We start from the raw sequence: 11,683 nt of genomic DNA on the forward strand, positions 1-11,683 counted from the left end.
CCTGTGAATGGCTGCAAGAAAGAAGAAATTAACACGTCCAAGGCTGGCCATTCCAGATGTTTGCCCTTTTTACTTTACTTCCCTCTCTGATTCTATAAAAGAAACTGGCGTCTAGACCTCAATAAGATGGTTATTTTGAGACACTAGGCTGCCATCTTCTCGGTCTGCTGGCTTTCCGAATAAAGTTGTATTCCTTGCCTCAAAAAAAAGAATTTCATCATTTAAAAAATATTTTATTTCTCTTGCCTCTTATATTTGTATCATTTCTAGATTTCTGTTTTTGCTCTTGCTATTTCTCTCTTCCATATGGTCTGCTCTATTTCCAATTCTTCCTAATGCATCCTTCATCTCATTTATTGAGTTCTTCAGCTCTAGAATTTCTGCTTGCTTTTTTTTTTTAGAGTTTCAATCTCTTTGGTAAAGTATTCCTTCTGTTCATTAGCTTTCTTCCTGAGCCTATTTAACTACCTTTATGAGTTTTCTTGCAGCTAATTGATTTTCTTCATGACAGCTATTTTGAATTCTCCATCAGTTAGATCACAATATTCCATGATTTTAAGTTTAGTTTCTGGAGAACTCTCATTTTCTTTTCGTGGTGCAGTGTTACCATGGTTCTTTGTGGTGCTTGATAAGTTGTTCCTCTGCCAGTGCATGTGAAGTTGCAAACAGCTTTCTGCTTGATTCTGAGCTGCCTCTTGTTATATTTGAGAGTCAGCACTTTCCACCCTCCGCTGCCTCTGCCAGGGGTGTCGCCCTGTGCCCTCATGATCACTTCTTGTACCTCTGGAGTCACTGGTATCTTGCTGCTGCCAGTGTTGCTAGTGTTGCTCCCTGGGGCACCAGGAGAGTGGGCTCTTCCATTTTGCCTGGGATCCCCTGGGCCGCAGGTTCTGCCACTGCCGGGGGAGGGTTTGGGTGGGGGTAGCCAATGTTGCACAGGTACCGCTGTCATGTCCACTGTAAGGTGCACAGGCTCCGTCACTGCAGGGTGGGGGGAGTCATGGGCCCCTCTGCAGCTGAAGGGATGGGATCCCAGGCCTCATGGCCACCACTGCCAGTTGCCTATGGCTGCCACGGTGGCTGGGGCGATGGCGTCACATGCGTCAATTCCCCTGCTACTGCCAAGTTCTCTGGGGCTGCAGGCTCAGCTGCTGCAGGTGGGAATCCAGGACTGCAGGCACCACCCCACTGCTCCCCCAGTTCCACCTCCTCTATGGGTTCTGGTCCACCCACCTTCAGATGTACAGAAGTATGGAATTCTCCAGCACCCTAGTGTATGGGGCAGAGGCACCCTTTTAGCATTGTGAATGTTTTACTGGTTGAAGATTGAAGCGGAGAGACAAAGGGAAAGTCTCAATTTGCCATGTTGCAGACATCCCTCCACGAAACACTATTTTTACTTGAAAGAAAATTGACAAACTATGGTTATTCTGACTTGAGTGTTTGGCAAACACTTTCTCAAAAATGAATAAAGTGAGCGTGTCACTTCATGGAAATGGCAAACACTTTCTCAAAAATGAATAAAGTGAGTGTGTCACTTCATGGAAAACAACTGATAGTATTTATTGCCAATGATAAAATTTATGCTTTTAAGCAAAACTTAGATCTTTGGAAAACATGTATCTATCATCATGAGCTTAAAGTTTCTCAATATTTAAATATTTTTCTGATGAGATTGGTGGTGACATTAACAAGTGTGATTTTTAAAATATTATATAATAAAATTTGCCAAAAATTGGAAGATCTATATAACTCAGGGAACCAGTTTTTTCCAAATGACAAATGAATGCATGATGTTTTAAAATTATGCATAACTAAAAGACCCATTCTGCATGCAAGACAGAGCAATGGATTTTAATGTAGCAGAAGACGAAAAAGGGGACATCCCTGGTGGCGCAGTGGTTAAGAATCCACCTGCCAATGCAGGGGACACGGGTTCGAGCCTTGGTCCAGGAAGATCCCACATGCCACAGAGCAAGTAAGCCCGTGTGCCACAACTGCTGAGCCTGCGCTCTAGAGCCCGTGAGCCACAACTATTGAGCCCGTGCACCACAACTACTGAAGCCCGTGTGCCTAGACCCCGTACTCCACAACAAGAGAAGCCACTGCAATGAGAAGCCCATGCACTGCAACGAAGAGTAGCATCCATTTGCTGCAACTAGAGAAAGCCCGTGTGCAGCAATGAAGACCCAATGCAACCCAAAATAAAAAGATAAATAAATAATAAATAAATTTATTTAAAGTTTTTTTCTAAAAAAAAAAAGACAAAAAAGTTCATTGATATGGTTTCAAATTCCAAATTGCAACTAACCTCTAAGAAACTACCTCTTGTCAACTCTTGGTGTAGTATCAACGAAGATCCACAATTATCTGAAAAAGCTATTGTTTGCTTCCAACTACAAACCTAAGTCAGGCTGGGTTTTCTTCACGTTTCAACCAAAACAACACATGGAAGAGACTGCCTGCAGAAGCAGGTACAAGAACCAGCCATCTCCAGCTAAGCAGACACTAAAGAAACTTGCAAAAATGTAAAAAACAATGCCACTATTCTCATCAAAGTTTTATTTTATAAAATAGTTATTTTGTAAGATATTATTTATGTTAACATGTTGAGGGCTTATTATCATTTTAAATGAATAAATAAATCATTCCCTCATGCATATACCATACTTCTTCAAGTGTTCAGTCAGAAAAATCAAATCCTGTCCAAGGGAGAAAAATTACTCTGGACTCAGAACTTTTCATCTCCAATATTCAAAGTCTAGGACACAATGGAATGACGAGACAACAGCTGTGAGGGAAAGAAGTGGTGACTGTGGCAGGACAGGAAAATGATCCCCCAAGAGAGAGTCACATCCTAATGGTTGGAACCTGTAAATGTCACCTTATTTGGAAAAAGGATCTTTGCAGATTTGATTTAATTAAGGATTTTGAGATGAGGAGATTATCCTGGATTATCCAGGTTGGCCCTGAATATGATCACAGTGTGTTTATAAGAGAGCTAGAGGGAGGGCTTCCCTGGTGGTGCAGTGGTTAAGAATCCGCCTGCCAGTGCAGGGGACACAGGTTTGATCCCTGGTCTGGGAAGATCCCACATGCCGCAGAGTAACTAAGCCCATGTGCCACAACTACTGAGCCTGTGCTCTAGAGCCCATGAGCCACAACTACTGAAGCTCGTGTGCCTAGAGCCCGCGCTCCACAACAAGAGAAGCCACCGCAATGAGAAACCCTCGCACCGCAACAAAGAGTAGCCCCCGCTCGTCGCAACTAGAGAAAGCCTACACGCAGCAATGAAGCCCTAACGCAGCCATAAATAAATAAATTTATTTTTTAAAAAAAAGAGAGAGCTAGAGGGAGATTACACAGACAGAAGAGGTGGGAGCAGTGTTGACCACAGAGCAGAGATTGGAGTGATGCAGCCACATGCTCAGGAATGCTTGCAGCCATCAGAAAAGACAAGGAATGGATTCTCCCTTAGAACTTCCAAGGAAGTGCAGCCCTGGCGACACCATCATTTCAGTACAGTGACAGTGATTTCAAACCCAAAGACTTGGGTATAAATGGTTTGTTCAGGAAGTGATTCCATGAAACAGAAATGAAGGAGGAAAAGAATGGGACAGGAAAGGAGGAATCGAAACATAGGTGTGTGCTCCTTAGGTTACTGCTCTGGGTAACAACGCCTTCGCTTCAGCAGGACCTCCTGAGAAATGTACAGAATACCTCTTAGGATTGTCCAACCATTCCTCCACTGACTCCTGTCTCCAGGCCCTGAGGTTGCCCCCCAGAGACCTAGGCTGTGCTGGTGAGCAGGCCAGGTAGGCTCCTGTGGTGTCAGAGAAGGCCTGGGGCAGGAAGTTCAAAGACACACAGCAGGTGCCAGAGATGCATCTCTGTAAGTCCACGGCAATTAAAGGTGTGCTGAGGGCATCATTCAAGACACCAGCTCTTGTATCCCACAGTCTACGCAGGTACCACGTTAAGTCCACGCTGCCGCGATTCTTTGAGGTGAAGTCTCGAAGGTCACAACCTTTACAAAAGCCTTAATATAAGAGTGTTAGTAGAACAAATACAGTCCCCACTGCCACACCTGCTCCTGAGGCTGTAGCTAATATTGGTCATGTCCCTTCTCCTCTGCCCATTCTAGGTTTCCCTCACTGTCAGCCAGCACTTCAGCTGGTCCACGTGGCTCTCCTGGTCAGGTTACGAGACCTCCATCCCTGAAGGCTCTGAGCCCTTGGCAGGCTGTGGCTGCTCTTATCACTTGGCATGGAAGCAACCACACAGAACCAGGCGAATCCTCCATGCTAGACCAACTCCTGATTGCCCCATTAAGTAGCAGCAACCCTATCTACCTCTAATAATCGGGATCTATTATCCCCTCCTTCTCTGCCTGCTGGTTCACTGGCATAAGCAGCTCAAAGTGACCTGGTGGAATTTGCAGATTCTGGTTCAGTGGAGGCGTCCTTCCCCGGAATCAGCGGAAGCTCCCTTGTGGAAGTGTTTCCTACCTGGGAACCAGGGGATCTAATCCAGCAGAGCTCTAGGCTGCTCGTAGGTAATACAGGGTATCACAGAAGCGGTACAGCCCACGGCAATGTGTACATTGCTGTACCTTTTTCACTGTAAAATGAGCTTCTTGGTCCAAGGTAATGTTATACCTGATCCCGTGTTGGTAAATCGAGCATTCTCTAAGCTGCTAGATGGTAATGCTATTGTAAGACCTTGTGGATAGGGAAGGCAAACTCATATCCAGAGCAGGTATCAATTCCAGTAAAGATGAATCAATCTCTCTCCTGGGTGGAAAGGATCTGCTGTAACAAACCTGTCACCGAGTCATCTAGGGATGGTACCATATCAGGAGCTCAGCACTAAGACTGCTAACAGGTCAGAAACTCATAGGCAGTAATAATTAGATAAGCCTTGATAAGAAAGAGCCTGTGTTGGTGGGCATAGCTTGCCACCATAGCAACTCCATTCATGGCCTCACCTTACAAGCACAAGTGTAGCCAAGGACAGAAGCTGACTGACATCTATACATCCAATCTGTGACCCAGTGACCCCTTTTCAGTGGGTATTAACATGAGGCACAAAGATACACACACCTGTGGCCAGTGCTATAGGTCCATCTTCTTTCCCAGACCTCCTTGTCTCCAGTATTCCCCTCTTGCTCTTTCCAGGTCCCTGACCAACGAGCAAGACATCTGCCTCAACCCAGAAGTTTATGTGCACACCTTCCTTAGGCCACTCTTCTGTCCACTCCCTTCCCTCCCTACAAAGGGAATATCCAAGTGTACTGCTCGAAGCTCTGGTCTCTGGAAGAATTCTCTTCATTACTGTCCTTCAGAGCCACCTGAAATGGGATGGTAGTGCAGCAGTACTTCATTTTCAGCTCATATCAACACATCAAGCTGACCCATCTGTGAACCAGACCTAAATTTTTCTTCCTGTCTGCTAAGAAGCACTGGTACAACAAGGTGGGAGATGTGCGGGCCACAGCCACCTCTTCCTATAAATGACCAGTACTCTCTGGACAGACTGGGGTCCAAACCTTTTTCACTGGGCAGTGAATTGCTACTGAGCCTGGTGGATTTGCCAGTATCTAGTTTAGGACAGGCAGATTTGGTCACATGATCATTTGATGCCCCATAATCAGGCACCCAGTCTCCAATTGGGCCCCATAGTATGCCAGAAGCTGCTTTCAATTGGTGAGTAGTTCTTCACTGTAGCTGGCATGGTCTTGCTTCAGAACCCTAGGGGTGAGCACTCCAAATCTCCTGTTGGAGCCTACCAAAGGCGCTGCACAGGGTCCCTATCTGCCACAGATAAGCCATAACCCATTGGTTCTGTTAAGAGACAGGGGAACCCATCCTCCAGTGTGGATCTTCACCAGAGCCCTCCTTTGCTCTGGGCCCCATTCAAAACCAGCAGTCTTCCAAGCCACCCGATAAATGGGTCAGAACAGTATTCCCAAGTGTGGTACATGCTGACTCCAAAATCCAGAGGTGCATGGAGTGGTAGGCCTCATTTTTCATGTTAGGGATGCAAGATGCAGTAACTTGCCCTTATCTCAGAGGTGATGGCCTGGTTTGCCCTACAACACTGCACCCCTGGAAACTTCACTGATGACAGGCTCCAGAACTTCTGAGGGTTTATCTCTCATCCTCTGACATACATTGTCTTACCAGGGACAGAGCACTTGTCACTTCCTTCCTCACCGTGTCCAATTAGCATAATTTCATCAGTTTTATGGAGAATGTCCAGATGATCAAGGTCTCAACGATTACACTGTGACAGAAAGCATGACTTAAAAACAGACTTGAAGTAAGACAATGTATATGTTTGGCTGTCCTTCCCATATAAAAGTGAACTGCTTTTGGAAACTTACTCTTTACTACTGGAAGTTAAAAGGAATGTTCACCACATCAATTGCATTATCAGGTGCCAAAGGTGCATTAATCGGTTCCAGTACAGATACCTCACCTGACACAGCTGCTGTGATTAGGGATACTAATTGGCTAAGTTTGTGGTAGTCCACCATCATTTACTTGAATCCATCTGGATTTTGCAGGGGCCATTCAGGTGAATTGAAGGTGATGTAGTAGGGATTTATGTCTTTGAGAGTAAGCAATCTCTGCAATCCCACATGGAATGCAGCATTGGAGAGGGTGGGGAGTTTCAGAGGCTTCCACTTCGCTCTTCCTACCATGACTCTTATTCCACAGGTGAGGGATCAATGTACAGGCTCTCCCCACTGCTAGGTATAATTACCCCAAGTATGTACTGGGACCAGAGAAGTGACCTCAAGACTTGGGTCAGGACTCTGTTTATCATCTGACTTCCACAGCCTCTACGCAAACCAGTGACTCATGATGCTTCATGTACCCTGGCACACATGTCACCTCAGATCTTGTATCTAACAGCCCTTGAAAGGTCTGGATAGTCCTTTTTCCAAAGTAAATGTGTTACTTTGTTAAGAGGCGCTGGGTCCCTTTGGGGAAGGATTAGGGGAATATTTTTTTATGTACTTATGGTGGCACTGTAGGATCCTTTCTATAAGAGACCAAGCCTCCCTTTCAACCAGTGGACTCCAGGTCTCAGAACTGGCTCAGATTTAAATACAGAGTGAGGGATCATGATTTCCCATTGCAGTAACTGACATTTGCTTTCTGATCACCAATTCTTGATTTCTTTCTCGTTATTCAAATCAAATACCACTCAGGTCAGCTGTCCATCTACTTCACCCCAAAGAACACCATGGTCCAACAGTGCCACAGATTCCCATGGATCAAGTCTTCCTGGTCGCCACTCCAGCATGAGGCAGAAGAAATGCAAGGAGGCATTTCAAACTGCTGTGGTGGGACAAGGAGACGTGATGCAGCCCCAGGTGCCTGCTCCAAGGTGTGAGCCTCTCCTCCTGGGCTTGATTTTAGGTCTGGAGGCAAGAGGGGTAGTGGAGCAGGACATGAAGACAGTGGTTTCAAGCAGGGTAACAATAGCCTCCTCTCAGCGGCGGGCTTCAACTGACAAGGGAGTCTCAGCGGTGAGAAGGGATTTAAGGTTACGCATCAACAAATGTTTATTCGGCACCTACCAGGTGCCCCACACTCCCCACCCCCTAGATGTGAGTCACACACAGTACTCTCTCCCTTTCCCCCAAACTCAGGACTCGCCACACTCATTCAACGGCCCTCTTCCTTGCCCAACTGCCCCGGGGGCCAAATCTGTCCAGTGAGGGGCTGCCGCCGCCGCCGCTGCCCGCGCTGCCCTGTCCGCTCCCAGACCCTGACGAAGGCCCACCTCGCCTCACGGGCACTTTACCAGTGACACCGCCCTTATGCGCCGGACCAGCTTCTCAGCCTGTTACGCGCCACCCGCCCACGTGGTTCGCTCACGTGACACGCCACTGCGTCGTGGGCCCGACCGCTCAGGGCGCTTCTGATTGGCCCGCGCCATTTCCTGCTTCCGGGTTAAGGTCCAAACAGCACTGTCTTTCGAGTGGCCCAGCCAAGAGAGAGAAGCCATTGGTCTTCGCTCTGAGCAGGGGGCGGGGCACAGCCTTCGGAACCAGCACCCGGACGAGGGTCTCCGAGACAGCCGAACGGCACCGCAAAGAGCCGAATAGAGCCAAGGAGACCCGAGTACGACCGGAGCAGCGCAGGCTGGCCGGAAGCGGAGCCGAGCGCAGCCGGAAGGAGCCGAGCGTGCCCGAAGGGTCTGTGCGCGGCGGGGCGTTGGCCGGGCCAAGCCCGAGCCATGGCGGCTGAGGGGACAGAAGTGGCCGGAGGCGGGGCTGTTGGAGGCCGCCTGGCCAAGGACAGCTTGCCTCCGAACCGGAGGCGCGGCTCGGCGCGGTCGCGAGACGCCGAGCGCCGAGCCTACCAGTGGTGCCGGGAGTACTTGGGCGGGGCCTGGCGCCGAGTACGGCCGGAGGAGCTGAGGGTTGACCCCGTGAGGTGGGAGGTCAGGGGTCAGCCCCTCCTGTGCGCGGGCCGGGGTCAGGCTCAGGCTCGGGCCAGCGGGACACTCAGCGTTCCTGGGCCGGGGGCGGGGCGGGGCCGGGAGCGACGGGGGAGCGCGGGGCGCGGGGGCTGGACGCCTGGCCGGTGGAGCGGATGGCGGGCTGAGCGCGCCCTGCTGTGGGTCTGCAGCGGAGGCCTCAGTAACCTGCTCTTCCGCTGCTCGCTGCCTGACCACCTGCCCAGCGTTGGCGAGGAGCCCCGGGAGGTGCTGCTGCGGCTGTACGGGGCCATCCTGCAGGTGAGGAGGGAGTGAAGGCCGCAGTGGCCTTAGGACCTCTCACCCAAGTGTGGCAGGTGGTATGGTCCCCACTAAGCAATTGAGGACACTGAGCCTTAGGGGCTAAGTATTTTGTCCATTATGATACTAATTCCTGCGCTCTGGAGCCCCCGGGCAATAGAAGAAGAAGTCCCAGATGTGGTGGGAGGAGCAAAAAGACCTTCGTGTGTGTCAGCGCCACTTTGCCTCTGGCCTCTTGTGACCATGGTCGCTTCGCTGTCTGTTTTCCTTCAGGGAGTGGACTCCTTGGTCCTTGAAAGTGTGATGTTCGCCATCCTTGCAGAGCGGTCACTGGGGCCCCAGCTCTACGGAGTCTTTCCAGAGGGCCGGCTGGAACAGTACATCCCAGTACGAGCCCGGCCCCGACCTTCCCGAAGCATCTCCTTCCCCAGCCCCTATTCCCCTTCCCAATGTCTGCCTTCACATCCCTCACCCCAGGTAGGGAATTTTCCCCAAGCCCTGACTTCCCCCACCTCCATTGCCCCACCCTTCCCCCCTCCTGCCCCAGCCCCTTCACCACCCTGATAGGTTCCTGGGTGCAGAGCCGGCCACTGAAGACGCATGAACTTCGAGAGCCCGTGTTGTCCGCAGCCATCGCCACGAAGATGGCCCAGTTCCATGGCATGGAAATGCCTTTCACTAAGGAGCCCCACTGGCTATTTGGGACCATGGAGCGGTGAGTCGGGGCCCTCCTCAGGGCTCCTGCACATAGGCTGAACCCTCATGTTGGCAGTTACTATGCTGGGCTGTGACTGAATGCATCTAGTGCTCTGTCCAACTCTCCAGTTGAGTGGATCAAGTGTCCCACTGTCTAGCATGGTTTCTCACGCAACAGGCTTCCAGATGATTGCCAGACAAGTCATTCGGTGACCGAATGGGTAGGACAGCCTGGCCTGGGGTAGAGGGGAGGGATAGCAGAGTGAGTATATCCTGTTCTTTGGGCTTCAGGTATTTAAAGCAGATCCAGGACCTACCCCCCACTGGCCTCCCCCAGATGAACCTGCTGGAGATGTACAGCTTGCAGGACGAGATGGGCAGCCTCAGGTGAGGGCAGGCACGATGGGGCAGGGGTGGGGGGATGGGGACAGAAGAGCACAGGAGATGTGCCAGGCACCTAGTGGGGTCTTCCCCAGGATTTGCTGAAGGCTGGGGTCAAGGCCTCGCCCACGCGGGTGCCTCTGACCCTCCTTTCGTCACTCCTGCTCAGGACCCATGCCCGTGTTCCCCTGCAGGAAGTTGCTAGACTCTACCCCATCACCAGTGGTCTTCTGCCACAATGACATCCAGGAAGGTAGGAGAAGGCATCTGAGTCTCCCAACCTCGGGTGAGGGGGGCCAGAGGACCCTGGAGTGACCAGAACCTCACCACATTCCTCCAGGGAACATCTTACTGCTCTCAGAGCCAGAAAACGCTGACAGCCTCATGCTGGTCGACTTCGAGTACAGCAGTTATAACTACAGGTGAGGGTAAGAGGGTGGCCTCCCATGGGTCTGTTCCCGCAGTGCCCTGGTAAAGCAGACCAGGCCTTCATCTCTGCATCCCAGCTGCCCAGCGTATTTGGGGACTGAGTGTCCACCTTATTCCCTCAGGGGCTTTGACATTGGGAACCATTTTTGTGAGTGGGTTTACGATTACACTCACGAGGAGTGGCCTTTCTACAAAGCGCAGCCTGCAAACTACCCCACCCGGGGACAGCAGGTATGTGGGCCAGGAGCTGGGGAGCAGGAGCTGGCTTAGAGGGGAGGAGGAGGTTGAAGTCTGGAAGGAATGGCGAGCAAGGGTGTTAACTGGGAAATGCTCCCCAGTCTCCCCATTTTCTGACTCTTGTCTTTTGATCTCAGCTCCATTTTATTCGCCACTACCTGGCGGAGGTAAAGAAAGGTGAGACCATCTCCCAAGAGGAGCAGAGGAAACTGGAAGCAGATTTGCTGGCAGAGGCTAACCGGTGAGGAAAGACGTGTGGGGCAGGGGTAGAGCAGGGTGCAGAGGCAAGCGGGGGAATGTGGCAGGTAGACTCACTGGGCTGCAGGTTAGGTGTCAGTGCAAAGTGGGGGCAGGAAGTGAGGATGAGGTCTGAGGCTGATGGGGAAGAACAGTTTGAGAGTGGGAAGAGTCAGGACAGCGTAGGGGTTAGGACGATAGGGGAGAAGTTAGAGCTTTGGGGCTTGACCAGCCTGGGGGAGGGGGTTCAGGCAGTGCCAAATGTGCTCTGAACCCCCCTTTGCCTGCTCCCCCTCAGGTATGCTCTGGCATCTCATTTCTTCTGGGGTCTCTGGTCCATCCTCCAGGCATCCATGTCCACTATAGAATTTGGTTACTTGGTAAGTAACCAGGTTGGGTGAGTTAGGTGTGGGGACGGGGCACAGCAGAGGCCTCGGACCCTCTAGGCCAGCTGTGGGCAGACTGAGGGGTGTGTGGGGTGCTAGTCCCAACCCTTCTCACCAGTGCGCGGGGTTCCTTCCTTAGGAGTACGCCCAGTCTCGATTCCAGTTCTACTTCCAGCAGAAGGGACAGCTGACCAGCTTCCACCCCTCATCCTGACTGTCCACCTCCCAACTCCTTGGATTTCTCCTGGAGCCTCCAGGGCAGGACCTTGGAGGGAGGGACAAAGGGGAGGCCCTGGGGACTGGGCTGAGCACGAGTGAGACTGGGGTTGAGGAGGCTGACCTCCCCCACCCACCCACCCACCCCCACGTTTGAGCAGGTCCCCACCGCAGGCAAGTGGGCAGAAGCCCTGGGATGTGTACCGTAAGACAATAAACTAGCTTCTTTCTTCACACTGTCCTAACCCTGCTTGGGGGCGGCGGAAAGTACCAAGCAAGGGCTGCACACAGATTGACAAAGGGGCCACTGCTAGGAGCCTCAGTTTCCCCTCCTGAGAAGCGTG

The 11,683-nt window shown here is 51.1% G+C and overlaps 1 protein-coding gene across 3 annotated transcripts; it reads left to right on the top strand.

Moving 5' to 3' along the window:
- The first annotated feature begins 7,974 nt into the window (after positions 1-7,974).
- On the top strand, positions 7,975-11,573 carry CHKB (choline kinase beta). 3 transcript variants are annotated; one of them, XM_060112325.1, is made up of 11 exons: positions 7,977-8,453; positions 8,649-8,757; positions 9,031-9,234; positions 9,339-9,472; positions 9,745-9,840; positions 10,029-10,087; positions 10,175-10,256; positions 10,386-10,494; positions 10,638-10,741; positions 11,036-11,117; positions 11,263-11,573. In XM_060112325.1, exons 1-11 carry the CDS (start codon positions 8,254-8,256, stop codon positions 11,335-11,337), a joined length of 1,254 nt encoding a protein of 417 aa, XP_059968308.1. In that variant the 5' UTR covers positions 7,977-8,253; the 3' UTR covers positions 11,338-11,573. The 3 variants fall into 3 exon arrangements, with proteins under 3 accessions (XP_059968310.1, XP_059968308.1, XP_059968309.1); XM_060112326.1 differs by having other exon boundaries at positions 7,978-8,453; positions 9,031-9,144; XM_060112327.1 differs by lacking the exon at positions 11,036-11,117 and having other exon boundaries at positions 7,975-8,453.
- Positions 11,574-11,683: the final 110 nt, after the last annotated feature.

This window comes from Mesoplodon densirostris, chromosome 11, assembly GCF_025265405.1.
Source record: "Mesoplodon densirostris isolate mMesDen1 chromosome 11, mMesDen1 primary haplotype, whole genome shotgun sequence".
Lineage (NCBI taxonomy): Eukaryota > Metazoa > Chordata > Mammalia > Artiodactyla > Ziphiidae > Mesoplodon > Mesoplodon densirostris.